At 40.5% G+C, this 14792-nt stretch overlaps 1 protein-coding gene across 4 annotated transcripts; it reads right to left on the bottom strand.

The window, feature by feature from the left end:
- Window positions 1-2261: 2261 nt before the first annotated feature.
- On the bottom strand, window positions 2262-12380 carry LOC109475180 (tubulin polyglutamylase TTLL7-like). 4 transcript variants are annotated; one of them, XM_019775738.1, is made up of 20 exons: window positions 12268-12380; window positions 11728-11751; window positions 11233-11361; window positions 10839-10896; window positions 10514-10645; window positions 9886-10044; window positions 9335-9551; window positions 8884-9035; window positions 8288-8459; window positions 7952-8046; window positions 7574-7727; window positions 7015-7224; window positions 6436-6519; window positions 6181-6219; window positions 5322-5470; window positions 4630-4819; window positions 4214-4339; window positions 3627-3868; window positions 3055-3219; window positions 2262-2649 (listed from the first exon to the last, which is right to left on the bottom strand). In XM_019775738.1, exons 1-20 carry the CDS (start codon window positions 12356-12358, stop codon window positions 2538-2540), a joined length of 2700 nt encoding a protein of 899 aa, XP_019631297.1. In that variant the 5' UTR covers window positions 12359-12380; the 3' UTR covers window positions 2262-2537. The 4 variants fall into 4 exon arrangements, with proteins under 4 accessions (XP_019631297.1, XP_019631296.1, XP_019631298.1 ...); XM_019775737.1 differs by having other exon boundaries at window positions 6181-6222; XM_019775739.1 differs by lacking the exon at window positions 11728-11751 and having other exon boundaries at window positions 6181-6222.
- Window positions 12381-14792: the final 2412 nt, after the last annotated feature.

Genomic DNA, 14792 nt, shown 5'->3' on the forward strand with positions numbered 1-14792 from the left:
AATGCCGGAATGGTACAAAATTTTGGAGCTTCGGATGAAAAGAATAGATTAAGACGCTGGAAAAATAGTGCGAAGCGGCGGATGGATTCCAGCGGTGCGGCGGTTTGAAAACGACTGCCTATCATGGCGGACAGGAGACAGAATATCACTATGGCGACCAGGAAAAGAGGACGGGAATGCGTGACGTCAGCAAGGATCGGAGAGTCTTCTACTCCTACTTTCGGGATAAACTTTGGATCTAATGTGGAATATTTTATGTAAGAAAGTATTACCGTTATGTGACGTGAAGTGTGGAGGAGGGTAGCGGAAATTGGTTTTGATGAAGTGCGTAGTAACCGTGTGGGGCGCTCCCATGAAACAGCGTTGTTTACCTAGTGATAGCGATCATGGTGTAGTGGTGTGTGTGTTCGCCTGCCATGCGGGGGCCGCCGGTTCGAATCCCCCCTAACGATTTCATTATGAACATTTTCTGGTTGTACATTCGTGGATTTTATCGTTATACTATAAACTAGATAACTATTTGTTATGTTGCAAATTATGTAATAACGTTGATAAGCCATGATCATCTATGATGTGTTTTTTCATCCCATTTCATTTTGTCTAGTCAATTTCTGTGAGTCAGTGGTCATTCTTTGAAATTATCATTGTCGATTTGCCCCTTTTCCACATTTTCTGAATATGTAATATCTTATGTTGCAAATTATGTAACAACGTTTATTTTATTACCACATAACGTTATAGCCATAATGTGCTTGTTTCATCCCATGTTTTGTCTGGTCATTCTGTGAAATGATCAAATAATATTATGTTGTTTTGAGGTCATCTCACTCCTTTATCACTCATATCTTCAAGTAATGTTATGTACTGTATGATATTTAAGATTTAACACACAAAATTAACTATAGATTATGTCCGTGCTTCAAGCAGATGTTGGGATGCAAGATAATTTTTTTCATGGCTTTGGTGTGTTTCAAATGACCAAGGAGCTTCTATCACCTGTAGAATGTCCTTGAAATGACATATTAAGTTTATATTTTTATATATGACAACATCAAAGCAATTGTGTTCACGTCCAGTTTAATAAAATGTGACACTACCTTGTTACATGTGGTTTCCATGCTTTGTCTTCAAAATATAGACGAGAAAAATTCAAACCATTCTGGGACTTAAAACATCAAACTTTGCATATGCTTGTATTTGATGAAATAATTCTTGATACATGTAATACAAAAATTGCATTGATCCCATTGTTGTTGTACCATTTCATGGTCAACATATCAAACAAGCTTACATGTCTAACTACATGTACATGCAAAATTTTGTATTGAATAATAATCATATTTAATATATAATCCTCAATATTTGGCAAGCACATCATATATTCAATATAAATCATAACTTGTAACACAAAATTCAACTGTCCTACTGCACATTAAAAGGATTTCTCCTAATTTTTGATGTACCTAATAAAACAACAATATCCTACCGCATACCATACATTTTTTGTAACTATAGCATCCAGATATCAATGTACTACTAGTATATACAATATTAGAAAATATAGATTTTTACACATAGGTTTGTAATTTGTATATAGTTTTGGTCATGTGCTATTTCAGAAATGGCATTGCCAAATTTGTATTTTTGACATGTTTGCTCTTTGTGCTCTTTTACGTACAGTTTATCTAAAAACACAGTACAAGAATACCAAAATATTTTACTTTTTTTGCTGTAGATTTTAGATCTGATGTTTGTAGGAATTTTTAGGGAATTTGCTAATGTCCAAAGAACTAAAATTCTTAATTTTGATAACAATTGACATTAGTAAACTAGTCTAGTGTTCTGAGAGAGTGAGACAGACATTGCTACAAACATAAGCAAACTTTTAAGGTAAACAAACATCTGTCTTTACACTCTCTTAATGTAACCCAAAACATGTGAGTGGTTCACATGAGCCTTTTTTTGGGGGGTAAAATTGAACTTAATAAAAACAACAACAAACTTTGCACTGTGTGTCAACAGGGAAGACCTGTATGTACATGTAGAAATAGCATTTCTCTCAAGTCTATAATACACGTAATCAAATTATGCTAAAATAATTTGTGCAATCTCAAGTTATTCCCTGAAAAAGAAAGCTAACAACTAATTATCTACATACAAAATAGATCACTCTTACTATCTTATTTTATTTTACATTTGTTACAAACTAAACTGAAATATAGCTTTATGTACAATGCACATAGTTCCTACATTTGTAAATGTCAAGTTACAATACAATACATGTATATCAACTCTACCTTATCAATGTCGGTTTTGCTAATATGGACAAGTGTCATGTAAATTGCCCTGAGAGAAAATTTGCGTGTAAAGTATTATCATCTAGAAGTCTAACGAAATTCATCACCATATAATATATTTGAATTATTGACAGGGAACCATCCAGCAAGTGTAACACTTAGTTTATCAAATCTAAGAATCCAGTAAAAAAAAAAGGATTCCTTCCCCCAAAAAAATAGACAGGTCCACCCAAAGTGGAGTCATGGCTGGGGTGCCTGGAGTGGGTGCCCAGGTCGGACTGGTCGCTGAGCTATTGCACCGTTACCGTTGTTCCAGGTAGTGTATTTGGGTGCCTCATTCCCTGGGTATGTCCTGCAGATTAGGTAGAAGAAGAAATAATGTTAACCAGTGGTTGCATGTTTAGTCCAGTGCTTAGAGACCCTGCCTCTAGATCAAGAGGTTGGGAGTTCGAATCCTAGCTGTTGTTGCTCACCTAACATGCATGCTACTGGAAAGCGCGCCTACATTTTTGTGACCCAAGGTAGTGCTCCTATGTCAAAAGGTTAGTCTGGAGCCCTGAGTATAGTCTGCTGTATATTCTACTGATTTAGTAGCCAATGTCAACCAACAGAATAGAGGCAAATGGCGGGCTGCCATCAAGCCTCAGCAAAGGTGTGCAAGCACATCTAACCCTCAGAAGACAGGGAACAACAGATGCTAAACCTGATAGTGAGTAAGTGAGTGACTAAGTGAGTACAGGTTGCACACGTTCCCTACCTTGTTTTGACTGGCTCAGGTGCCACGGCGTTCTTGGTCTCGGCAGCGAACTGGTACACGATGAGGAGGCACTGTCTGCACAGCTGGACGATCCGCCGACAGCAGCTCATCTCCAGCGGAGAGATCACGTCCGTGCTCTTACTGAAGATCGTCTCCCACGAGCATCTGTGGAGAAAAATCAATACACAGTGGAGTCAGACATGTGTTCTTGACAGTGTCCAAACTTGTACTGGATGCAGAAGAAGACAGCAAAAAGAGAGTTAAGGCTCTAAAGTGCAGCCATCAACAATTGCATTCCCGTTATATCCTGCATTGTTATACCCTCACTCAACTCACGTGAAGATGAGTACCTAACTTTGGTTATAGACATTCTCATGGAAAGCCGGCGGTCGCACGTTTGCAGAGAGCCAAACTTCAAATACATTAAAGATCCCACCACACTTATCAAAAAGAGTAGTAGTCTTTCCTGGTGCAAGTGGTGCTCACCTTAAGGTGGCTTACCGGTTATGCAAAACAAAAACAAAAAAAAAATAGCACCCTTGGTATGCTGAAGGTTAAAAAAGATGACTCACTGTGATGTGGAGAAACAGTTCCACAGGCCCTGCCCGTGGCTCCACAGGAGACGGTTGAACACGCGGCAGAAGATACGATACAGCGCCAGGTTATCCACATCATTCAGGTGCCACACGCGCTGCAGGAGGGCCCGGATGTTCATCCGGACGATGTCAATGACCTTCCTCCTCTTGATGGAGTCCAGTTTGACCAGCCAATAGGAGGCTATTCTGGGCTTGTGGTACTTCCAGTTACTCTCAATCTGGAGAACAAATGGGAGAAATAAGCTTGGGATTCACTTACATGTACTTTTGCAATGACATTTGAATTAGACTGTAACTGTTGTAGTTTGTGATCATAGCTAGTGACTAGTTCTTTACGGGTGTTTTTCATTACATGACCTCCTTGACAGCTGGTGTTGTTTCCCTTGCACAATGAAGAAAGACTTGTAGACACCATGGTGAATGAGAAGAGGACACAGTCACCATCACACAAGATCTAACTATTTCATGGAGGTCTGAGATCTCCGAATTCTGTTGCTGGGCCCCAATAGCTGCTAGGAGCAAATAAAGTCAATTTCAAAGTTGAAGCTGGATGATTGACTTACTGCGTCCAGCACCGTGTCGGCCTCCTCATCTGTCTTCCCAGGAAACTTGATCCTCATGTCGGTGAGCGCGGTCAGGGTGCGCTTAGTCAGCTGCTCCTCACGCTCACTCTTCACGTTAGTCGTCTCCTGCAGCACAGACAACCATGTGAAACAGTTATCACTCTGCCTATGTACACAGGAAAAACCTATTGCTTCCCTTAATTAACTTGCCTTGTACCTAAGTGCAATGGCCAAGTGGGTAGCGTGCTCGCTCGCCTTGCATTCAGTATGTTGTGAGTTCGATCCCTGGCCGAGTCATACCATATGAACACAAATATTGCTTGCTTCTCAATGATAGGTACCCAGTAACGTTATTTGACAACAATAGGCCAAGTATAGAAAAGACCATACTTAGTAGAATGTACATTTTGCCTCACCTTGTTGTGGTTGGCGATGATCCTTTTTGTAGCCGACAGAGGACGCGTGAGTGACCGAGTTCGCTGTACCACGGGCTGAGACCCCGTAGACTGCTTCCCCAGTTGATTGGAAGACAGCGGCCGGCTTGTTGACCTGTGCTCCCGAGTTTCTGACGATAATCTGTGTGCGAAGGACGAGGTAGGACGACTCCTACAAGATGAAAAAATCACAAGGTCAATACTTTCTCACACTAAAATCATAGCCAATCTGCTGAAGTGCTATGCACAATATCAGTAGATATCAGTCAGGTTTCGCTCAGACATACTACATTCTTCTGCATTTTCTGCTGCCATCTTTCTTGTCCAATTCTCAAAGCAGGTGTAACTTCCAATGATTCCATCTCTACACCCCATAATTACAACTTAACTGGTTCATCTCATGATCAAGCATGAAGACATAGCCAGGCTGCTATCCATCACTATTTACCTCTGTGGACCCAGTATTGTTGCACAGACCTAAATGGGGTTGGATACCAGGCTAATGATACTGAAGACTAATCGCCAAGCAGATCTTTTGGTGGGGGTAAGACAGTATCAAATTGGCCAGCCTGTACATTTCCCCAAATGGATACAGGCTGGCCAATTTGATATAGTCTCTTACCCCCACCAAAAGATCTGCTTAGCGATTAACTGAAGACAGCACAAATGCTTACCTCTGAGGAGGCCCGTTAGATAGCTGTCTCCTCCTGAAGCTGGGGGATGTTGGAGGGGAGTTTTTCTCCCACATGGCCTCATCACCCGTGTCCTCTGTGTCCTCTCCGGAGGGCTGGGGAACGTCGGCGGTCGGCATCGACGACAAGCGCTTCACGAGAAACAACATACATCCATAAATAATTTCAATTTGGTTGGTGAGTGATTGAATATCAAAGGTCTTTGATTACAGCCACAGCAACAAGAGCAGATGCTTTTTTAAAATTATTTTCATTTATTTATTTTGCACAAAAGAACAAGATACAAGGTGAAGTAAATTAAATCAAAAACACTGTGCAGGAGAAGATGAACCCTTAAAGGCCTGTACAAGCCCTTCTCCTTAAACATAACAAAACAATCACAATTAAACTGATTAACTGAAATACTTAAAAAGTTAAATGAAAATCAAGGCAACTGGATAGAAAATGTCAACAAATCGTACTTAAGTAACCATTATGCAGTTAAAAACAAAATTATAGCAAAATAAAGTTTTGATAGCCATCTGTCATCTTCATCAGGGCAATTATGCCTAGTTCACTGTGCACTGAGGTTAGGTGTTACTGAAACAATGCAGCCCAAAAAGTAAAGACATTTATCAACATAAATGTTCTTATAAACAGGATGTTTGTTAATAAAAAACTCAACACAACACAACATACACTGAGTCACACATTCAAACTGATAGTGTAACTGTTGTACATTAATCTTCAAGAAACCAAATTGGACAGAAATACAAATACGGTTAAAATGTTATAGAAGACAGGGGACGGATTGGGACAGTCATAGAAAGTTCACATCCAAAAAAGCCAAAAGATTAAAGACCTGTTTCACAAGTTCTTCAAGATAGGGGCGTTTTCCAAACTGCTGTGGTATAAAAAAAATTGTGAATCATCTCGTGCATACTAGCAGACGACATGCCAAACTACACAAACACACCAATGCAGGAATGGGGTCGTGGGTTACAGCTGGAAATGTACGTACACAACATGACAACTGACCTCCTTCACAGAGTAACAATACATACACCTCATGACAATAGGTTTCCTATATTCCAAAATAGAGGAGTGCTGTATGTACCTTGGGTCCTCTGGGGACTAGAGGTGCCATCAGGGAGACACTGTCTTCTTCACACTGCTCTATCATGTCCAGAATCTCTGCTTCCTGAGGGTATACACAACAGTACCATTACAACAGGTATTGTCCTATCATATGTAGATTATGTAGAACACGATAATAACTGTCCATCACAATTATTGATTTAACCAATAATAACATGGCAATTAGCAGTTTGACCCATGAGAGTGTGGCAAAAAAATGCTGCTAAACCACAGGAATACAAAGCTGGAATTTACGGTAGTACACAGTGACTTTTATGACAAGTCGGTGCATGCTGGCCTTTTGCGGCATTTATGAGTTGGCACTACTGTAGTGAGTTCTTGAGTTCTTTGGAGCTTCGTCAGCCTGGATGCCATCCTTCGTACTTACTGCCGGCACACTATTGTCAATAGCTACAATGGACTACGGAGGATGGCACTCAGGCCAGAGCCTTAGAGGAGGTGATTATGTTTGAGAACAGGCAAAAATCAATGTGCATGCAGATGTCACCCATTAAATTAAATCATTGTGGCCTAAAAAAAAAGAAACATCAGTCCCTACCTTGTACTGACTGTACGCCCGAGTCATGTCCTTCTGTAGCGCAGGCGCCCGCCCTGACAGGAACAGCTGAAAGGCATCGTCCAGCAGCTGTGTCCACTGTGCCTGCTGGCTCTTGTTCTCCGTGGGGAAGATCCTCCTGAAGCCTCCCATGTGTCTGTTCTCGTACTCCTCTCGCTTGCGATCCAGGCGAATCATGTTCAGGTACTGTTTCTGTTGTGGTCAGACCAATGTGAAATAAGTTTAACTGCTAGTGGGAAAAATGATATTTCTAAAGATATTTCTCACCCCATTTTTTTTAGAAGAGACATACTTGATTAAAGTACTTTCAAATTAAAGTCCATCTCAACAATATTTTTTCTCAGGTTACCCACTGGAAAACCTAAGCCAAAAGCTGGGTTGCCCATCAATAATTCTAGTAGCTGTCAACAACAGCCGTTTATCAAAACCCTGCTATAAGTGATTGGCTCTCCTCTGTATTGTAATTAATTCAGATGTTTAGAAAGCAATACATCTTGACAGACATAAGACAGTAGAGTAGACAAATTATAGTTATACACACCAGTTCTTCTTTTCTCTTGTCGATAGCGATTTTCCTGTGCCTGTCCCCACGATCCTCCTTACTGCTGTGGTGTTCTGGTCTCTTGGTCGGCCCCAGGAGTCTCCTCTCAGCCTCCGCCCTCTCAGCACTGATGCTCTTCCTCTTGTCTGACACCCTGAAGATTGGGATTTAAAAAGACATAGATGAGTCTCATCCAGCATTCTGGCAAGCATCTGACGTAATTTTACTTCTCATCACAGACACAAAATCATCTTTGACAGACAGAATTTTCAATTTCCAGGAGACTACTTAAACTTAGTTAAAGAAGGGGTGTGTCAGAAGATATTTTTTAAAAGAAAAGAAAAGGAAAGCCATAGAACAGTGCTGATAGTAACTCACCTGATATTCATTAGTTTTATGGCATCTCCAAGGAGACCGCTTTTGATGTCGTAGTCAATCTTTTCATCAGTGCCAAAACTGGGGGAACGGTTTACCTGCAACAGTATCAGAACATTTGTTATTTCATTATTCAGTACTAAAAGTTACTGCAACAACACCTCAAACAGTACAATGTTTTCATTCTACATACTACTAACAACATGCCCTCAATATTTAGCATGACAGAAAATTCATTTCTACAATCTAGAATTCTAAATTGATAGACAGTGCAAAATTGATAAATTCACCTTCACTTATATATTTTGCTTTCATGTTGGGATAAGAAAATAAACTTACCTCGAAAACCCAGGGTTTGAGTTTCTTGTCCAGAAAGATATCGAAGCCAAGCACCTCGAAGCAGACGCTCTCGTTTCCTGCGTGGCTTCCCGCCCGGCACATCCGGTACGCGTGCAGCACGTGGGGCTCTGCCACGATCAGCGTCTTCATGATGAGGTTCTGGATGTTGAACCTGTAACGGTTATGACTTGTTTAATTATGATAATCTGTAAGAGTCCATATGGAGAGATATGTTGTGGAGAGATATGCATATATTAGCGCGTTAAGTAGGCCCTGATTGGTTATTAGTGAGAGTAACCAATCAGGTGAAGGACCATTGTTAGCATAGTTGAGCTTGGAGGTGACAATTGCTCTGTTAGTAAGTTCGAGACCGAGGACTCAACTATACATGTGTATATGTGTAGTTGTAGCTCTGTAGATTTGTAGATTGTACTGTACCTCATCTGTATAATCCTATACCATTGGTCAGCAGTCGGCTAGTAGTACTGGTCTTCACACTGCACCTCCAGGCAGCCCTATCCAGTGGGTCAACACTGGCAAGGCCGCGCTCTCTAATGTCATAGTAAGATATAAATAGACGCTGAAATATTACAAACCAGAGGTTGGGCACGTCGTAGCCGTTCTTGCTGAGGAAGTTGTTGAGGTAGCGGATGGAGCGCTTGCTGCCTTTGCTCACGTCCTCGTCCTTCTGGAAGTTCTCGTTGCGCTTGTTGACGGAGTAGTTGGTCAGGTGCATGCACAGCTCATCCTGCATGAAAACATTAGTCAAAAGGAGTTTGTGCTTGTTTTGTACTAGTACTGTTAAGGTCTCCGTTGCTGTAAATTTCACACTGTTTTTCCTGGAGTCCAAGTGATAGTGCTTGGACCATCATACATACTGCACTGGGGCATGCCCCACTCGCATGTTTGTTTGACTGAATGTAACAATGTAGTGTCTTACTGAATAGCATCGAGTCAGAAGTTATAAGAAAGGTGTCTGATAGACACCAAAACGTCAGCACTTTTGTTGATTATCATAATAAGTAAATAAATAGATAAAGTACGTACAATATTGCCATCGGTCGGCGCGTGGTACTTTTCCGTTCCCATCCTGACGAGGCCGTCCTGGTACAGGAACACGCGCAGAGGGTCGCAGGACGTCACCAGGACGTACACACGCAGGTCAAACTTGTAGCCGTCCAACAGGAAGGGCTTATCCATGTACTCTTGCACGATGATGTGTTCGTTCTGTGGTATCTTTTCTCCATTGCGATACAGGGATATCCTGCCAACATGGGAAAATGGAACCGATGTGTTAAGCCAACAAGTAATGCAAAGTCAGACTTTTTACCTCCATGAAAAATGGAGGTATTGTTTTTGGTATGTCCGTGTGTGTGTCTGTGTTTCTGCACGGGCCTTGGGTAAGGTTGTAATGGATAAGGCTGGGTTCAGTCTGTCCCAGAGGGAGAAAGTCATTAATAGCATCTGCATCTGGTAGCACAGAAATTTAGCCTTTAGCATCTAGGTTCCAAAGTCGCTAGATTAAACTTGGTAAGATAACTCAGCAGTATAATGCTAAGGGTTAAACTCAACGTACATACATTCCAACTGCTACATACCCATTTCCCATTGCACCGTTGGCAGGCTTGACAATGAAAGTCTTCTGTTTCTTCCTTTTCCTGAGCTCTTTGGTGTAAGTCTGGAAGGTGGAGTACTCTGCTGGGAAGATCCATGTCCGAGGGGTGAAGTTGTACTCCTCTGGGCGCTTCCGATTCATCCTGGAATATAAAAAAAACTTGAACTTAACCCATTCAATGAATCTGTTCAGTCATAAAGTTGCCCTAGGCCCTCTAGTGAAGTTACACAAAACTGCAGCTTTTACAGGGCAAAAAAAAATATATCCAGTTACTAGTAATATGAGAGACTTCAGTACCAGGGACAACACCAAATGGAAAAATAGGTATAGGAGATTTCAGTACCAAGGACAGCAATTCTACAAACTAAACGAGTGCTACCATACATCTAGGTTGAAATATTGATCTCCGGAAAATGAAAACAGACATAATACAACAAAGGAAACAGTGTCTTTTCCCTTTGAAGGGAAACATAATAAAAATCTTTTTATCGTTTTCTAAATGTCATTTACTGTCTGTAAATTTCTTGTCTGGGATAACAACTAGGAGACTGAGGTGTTTGGGCATTCCTTCTGTCTTGTATGGCCAAATAAATTGAGATAAACAAACTTACTTTGAGATGTTCCTTGCTAGACAGTCCTTGCGACAAATCTCCCCCATCCCAGGGAAGTGGTTGAGTCTCTGGTAAGACTTGAGTTCTGCTATTCTCTCATTCTGTACAAAACTGTCACTCCAGATCAGGTAACTACAGAAACAGAAAAAAATTGATTTATGACTTTTACACAGACATCTACTATTTTAGACAATTTCACAGAGATACACTATTGAATTTAATAGAACATGCCAATATTGCTATAACTGTCACAATAAGCATTTAGTAATCATCAATACAAAAATGTTTGTAGTCAAGAAGAAACTGTAGTGCACTGTCATCTCACCATTTGGGGTCATCTTCTTTGGAAACCTGCATACCAGCTTGTTCCACAACTGCATGTACTGATGACAAAGATGAAAAAATTAATTTCCAGTCCACTACAATCACATGATATGGTCAATAAAACCTTCTCCCTAGTGCTAAACCCTGTACTAGTACCCAACACATGTTAAATGCTACCTTTAGCACTGAGAAAGTAATTAAAAAATTACAGTCTTAGTACAATGGATTTTAATTATGTTCCTAAGTAATAAAATATCATAACATGAACAAACATGTGCAGACACTATCTGAGTATGGATGATGGTCTTTCTTGTACACACGTGCAACCATGCACTAGTTGTTTTACCTGACAACATTACGTTGCTTTCAGCACAATTTTTCGTTTCACTACTTACCGACTTCATATCTTGTTGCATACAAGTTGGCTGTAGCCCGGGACTTCCGTTTGTGCGATTTTTTACTGAGCTGACTCTTTTGAAGGACACTGTCATCAAAGTGGGCGTGGCCAGCCTGAGATGCATCAACTGTAAGTAAGATGAAGGATAAAAAATGGAGTTGGCTTATGAAAGACAAGATGACATATTAAACATTTTCATCATCATTTCATACTTAAAGTGTTTGAAATAGCCCCAAAACAAGCTGCATGACACACCTCTTTATTTTTTGGGTACCATCCATAAATAGCTAGAACCAGCCTATGATACATGCAAAACAAGTAACTGTTTCCGACTTACAGATATCAGTATGCTACGGGATAGGGCTGATTCAACTTACATGTACTACAATAAACAAATGACTAGCTATATACAGAGAATTAAGTTGTTTGTAAATCTAGTTTTGTCACCCTGAAATTGCTTTAAATTGGCTTGTAACATCAGTATCATACTCACCAACACCATGGTGTAGTGGGCTGGCTGCAAATAGATATGGGACCAACTGAGCTTTAATTTTCATTCTTAAGACATATTCCTCATATTGAATCACTACTTAAATGCCATCTCTAAACAATTCATATATTTATTTATACTCACTTCCAAAAGAAGGCCCATCATATTTGATGACATATGTGAAGGTACTAATATGGCCTAGGCTAGTGGTAGAGTTCTTGACATAGAATATGAAGGTTCTGGGTTCGAACCTAGTCTCCACTAGATTCCTTTGCAGGCTGTATGAAGGCAAACTGGACTCTATGGCCGGCCAACTCCCCTGGTCAGCTACATTCCTTTTAGTCCAATTTCACCTTACTACTTATTCAGCCTGCAAAGGAGTCTGGTGGAGACTAGTTCAAATCCATAATCTCCAAGCAGATCATACAAGTTGGCAAGGCAGTATCTATTGGCTAATGGACACATCTCTGGCCAATAGATACTGCCTTGCCACCGTATGATCTGCTTGGAGATTATGCATCCCAGCGAGGGCTTGTGGTATACCTGTCTGAATGGACGCCATGCTGTGTAGTGAGGCTGTAGTCTGTGGAACGGGAGTGGAACGGATGATGTCTGACGTTGTAGCCGCGGGCATGCTGACTGGTAGCAATTCTCAGCTGTGGTAACTCTCACATGGTAGTCCTGTCTGACAAGGATAAGCACATGTCATAGTTGCATCATCGAAGGAGATCAGGGAATCATCTTCTACAGTCAAACTCAACCAAGCAACCACTCTATAAGCTGGCCATCTGACTAACGACTCCTTTGTTTTTGTCTAGACTTTTTCCCATAGACGTAAGCCAATGTCTTAGCTAACGTTATAATTTGCAAAGTTTGTGTTTGATTCCTGAGTTAAAAAGAAAAACAGGAATTTTCTTGCAATGTAACCAAGTCTGTTGAACTCTTCAAAATAAGAAACTTCACATTTAGTACACCTGGTAAACGTTTGGAGCTGAAAACTAAAGAAACCATCAGTTAAGTTTTGACTTCTTTCTGCTGTGTTTAAAGAACTGTATTTTCATATTTCTTTATGACATATTTTCAATTTTTTGTCATGCATATTTCCTTATGATAGCGCAGAGTGGCCTTCCTTACAACTAAAGGGGAGGGGGGATCTTCGGTCTTAGGCATAAACAACGACACAACAAAAGGATCGCTGTAATTAATTATCGAGGGTGGGAGGGGGGCGCTATAACAACATACCTTTGGCAAGGTCGTCCAGCTTCAAACTTCCAGTGACAGCGTCTCTCAAGGAAAGGAACTGCGTCTCGTGCGTCGATTTTCTACAGACGTAACCGTCACCTTCCTCTACCTTATCTATCCCTAGCTACTGCGGGCGATCTACCTTTTGTTTTGAGTCCTAAATTCCCTCGGTGAAGTCACCAGGATCAGGAGAAAGATAAACTCAGTCCCAGTCGCACAACTAGTCGGCGTAAAGCATTGCCGTTTCTTGGGGCTGGCTTTAAGACAAGGACGTTTTCCTGGGCTGGTCAGGACACTCAAGACGACTGTAAGACTATACGTTTTGTCTTGAAGTAACGTTATACTTCAGGTTGACACTTAATGAAGGTTGCCTGAAGCTTTCTGTGGGAAACTTTAGGCTGACTAACCGGTCCGGTCACGTGATCGGCGCGCCATGACGACCAGGTAACAACCAAGCGCGCAGGCTCTAATCTCCAAGCAGATGTAGGATGGGGCAATCTTACACCTGGGTGTTTCGCGGAGTACTGCGTTTTTTTTTATCACAACATTTAATGACAAGACATCGTGACGGCATACTCGTGTTTTAAACTTTTTAATGCCCCCACCAACGCAGAAGACAATACATAAAACATAGAACAATCAAAGCTCGAACTATGTTACATTTAATAAGCCCATGTTGATTATGTGGATTGCATCCTCTGGGAACCCCAAAAAAAAACGATGCGAGCTTACGAATAAAGTTTTTAAAAAGTTTGGCAAAAAAGACTGCATTTGTTATGAAATCTACGCGGTCATGAAGATTGATGGGCCTCCTGGTGGCTGACCCTGGTACTGCAGCAGAACTTCTTTTTGCAAGGCAGGGAAAACAGATGTGCGGTTATGCAACAAAACACCAGTACACGTGTGGAGGCAGCGGGGGATGATTAAGGAGGTTCTCCATATGGGCCATATCTATTACAGCCTGACCTATTTACAGGTTTAGTTTCTGGTAAAAACTTTCAAAGCCAATAAGTCCGGATAGGAACAACGTATTTTCATCATTTTTGGTGTTTAGGTAGCTAAGAGAGAGTTGTACATAATTGAATGCAAATTATGCAAATGAGGACTTAATTTGCATAATTAATGAGGAGATTCTATAATTATAGTGTTTATATAATGGTACTTTTATACATGTAATGATGATGATGATGAATCTATTTAATCTGTGGCAGGCGGAACATTAACAGATACCAATTATGCAAATGATGACTTAATTTATGTGAAAACTCTGTGACTCCTTATTGGTGAATGATGGGAATTTAATACCTTGTGACATGTGTAAGTTAATAAAGGTTTACACCACTATGCATATATTATGTTAATGTAGAGGTCATTTGCATAATTAACGAGGACATGTTGAAATGAAGTATGATAAAGGAGAGGAATTTTACACAAAAAATATTGTCATTTGAATTTAGAGAACCATAAATTAAACTAGATTATGCTAATTACGACCTTATTTCCGTAGTCAATGAGACAAATAAAAAACATTTACAAAAACTCATATATTGCATGGAGGTATGAAATCTAAGAATTCTGGTTATTTTTGTTACTAAATTCTACTATCTTTACAACTTCACCCCCTTATGAAGGCCCAGTGGAGGCTACAAAGTCGTTTACGATTTTTTTTATTCACATATATTTATTGAGTATTAGGCAAGAAGCACATTTGCTTATGACACCTTCTACTCAAAAACACAAAACGAGAGTAAACTAGAAAGGTAATATTTGCAAAGCAAATGCATCATGTTTACCTTCGGATATGATATGGTATGCTCTGTTAATTC

Source organism: Branchiostoma belcheri, unplaced genomic scaffold (genome assembly GCF_001625305.1).
Source record: "Branchiostoma belcheri isolate BF01 breed outbred unplaced genomic scaffold, Haploidv18h27 scaffold33, whole genome shotgun sequence".
NCBI lineage: Eukaryota > Metazoa > Chordata > Leptocardii > Amphioxiformes > Branchiostomatidae > Branchiostoma > Branchiostoma belcheri.